The following is a 2,071-nucleotide window of genomic DNA, read 5'->3' as shown; positions in this document are numbered from 1 at the left end:
TAAGTTTGCTATGACCAAGGGATGCACCTTCTCAATATAAGTTCGTTTTCCCAATTTTTTCCATAACTCTCGGACAAAAGAATCTTGAAGGAGAGAAACCTTCAGATGTGAATATTCTGGTGCCTGTAGCAACAACCAGCAGAAATGACTCGTCACAACAAAGACACATGCAAAGACCAAAACCTTGAAATGAAAGAAAATATAAGAGAAATTTCCCCACTGATGTGTCTTAACCGGCCTGTAAGATTTTCTGAATGATGGGCAGAATAAGTTTCTTAGCTGCTTTGACACTCAAGCACTTCAAAAACTCTTTAAGCAGACGCAAGCAAGACTCGGTGTCAACATCCGACCGAGATGATGAAACAAAAGGTAGGCAGTAAGGTGCACACACTTCAGCAGCAAATTCTCCCATGGCTTTGAGTGTCCCTTCACTTGCAAGCTTAGTAACATACTTCAGGCGGTCTCCAGATGTACACAGAAGTTGAAGTGGAGCCAGAAACATATATGCGGATCGAACTGATGGAGGAAAATATGGTGACTCCAGAAGATGCTTTGAACACGGCCTCCTGCAAGAGATCACAAAATCAAAAGCATTCAACAGTTTCTGCTTGTAATTTAAGAAAAACATCACCAATGTGGCAGGGTATTAAATTACAAATATAAACATCAGACGTAATTATTTAAGTTACCTTTTCCATTGCCTTTGGATGCATGACTCAACAAGCAAACCGACATGAACAGGCAATTCATGGAGTGCTCCTGGCAGCATACCAGTTTCTTTATATGCAGCTAGCAAGGAAGCATCAAAAAGTGGTCTGTGCAGATAGATTTCTGCTAACATGCATCCTATTGAAAATATATCATTTGCATGATGCTCAATAACAGAACAAGACCTTTGCTTCCAGCACAACAGCTCTTGATAACCAATAGAAGAACTATCATCAGACTCAAAGCATTCAAGATAGGAGCCAAAATCAAAATCAGGCACCACTGATAATACACTATTAGGTTGCAATACCTCCTGATCTGAAAATTGGCTCTTGGGATATTTGACTGACAAGCAACAAGCAGCAGTGTTAGAGTAACTGTATATTGGATTCAAATGATGTTGAAGCTCCATAAATAATGTTGCTTGTTCAAACTCTTCCAAATAGTCAACTTGTGAAAACATATTTGGGGGATTACATTCATCTAATAATACATCAGTAGTTGAGTTACTTCCTTTTCCTTGGCATCTTGCACAAGATTCCACTTTATTGTGGTAGGCTGAGTGAGGTGTGCTAATAAGACGCTTAGGATGTGGCTTTGTAAAAAGTTGCCTTCGCCCAATTGATTTAGGCCTTGATGGATCACTGGGAGGCAACATGACATTCTTAGCTTCAACAGATGCCTCCCCAGCAAGTTTATAGCCAAAGGTTATATCAATCCAATGATGCAGTTGTTGTGAAACTCGGTCACTCTCTAAGGCATCCCTGTGAAGACAAATGAATTCCTCTGAAGAGGTCACCCAGGAAGGCAAAGCCAAATTACTCATTTCAGAATGAAGAGAGACAAAAATCCAAGGATCGCTATAGAACTCTGGGATGCATTCATCTGGAGTCCATTGATAAAGCCTTTGCATACTAGACGGGTATTCGTTGGGCTCGTAGACAGAGCGGACAGCTGACCTCAAGATGGTCTTTGATAGTCTTCTTGCTTTGTAACTGCAAACTGCTAGCTCTGAGAGACACTCATCAGAAACATGATATGGAACATCAGATGATGAGTAAGTAAAATCCAATTGTTCATCGCCCTTCGCCAACCGCCATTTACTTTTGGTGAGGTCTCTCCAGCCAATGTCAGAACTTTCGTCAGGCCTCACTGTGAAATCTATTACCCAAGGCATCACTGGATGAAAAGCTGGATCACCCCATCTCCTACCAGCTAACTTGTTCAAGACAATAAGGTACTCATAATTGCTCAACTCCCCAGTCCACCATCGTTTGAAGTGAGAAGACCAATCTAAGGATGATGGAAGATTAAAACTAGCAAAAATGGATCTTGAAGAACAATCCTCATGAGCACAGCATGA

At 41.0% G+C, this 2,071-nt stretch overlaps 1 protein-coding gene across 1 annotated transcript; it reads right to left on the bottom strand.

Annotated features, from left to right (window-relative positions):
* Positions 1–3: 3 nt before the first annotated feature.
* LOC119342988 (protein GFS12-like) lies at positions 4–2,065 on the bottom strand (the record flags this gene model as incomplete). Its single annotated transcript, XM_037614228.1, has 3 exons — positions 4–123; positions 239–566; positions 690–2,065. Coding segments are annotated over 3 exons (1,824 nt in total), but the record flags the coding sequence as incomplete, so codon positions are not given.
* Between the last annotated feature and the right edge of the window lie 6 nt (positions 2,066–2,071).

This window comes from Triticum dicoccoides, unplaced genomic scaffold (assembly GCF_002162155.2).
Source record: "Triticum dicoccoides isolate Atlit2015 ecotype Zavitan unplaced genomic scaffold, WEW_v2.0 scaffold111706, whole genome shotgun sequence".
Lineage (NCBI taxonomy): Eukaryota > Viridiplantae > Streptophyta > Magnoliopsida > Poales > Poaceae > Triticum > Triticum dicoccoides.
Note: the sequence above shows the minus strand (reverse complement) of the source record. Positions and strands in the feature narration are given on the sequence as shown.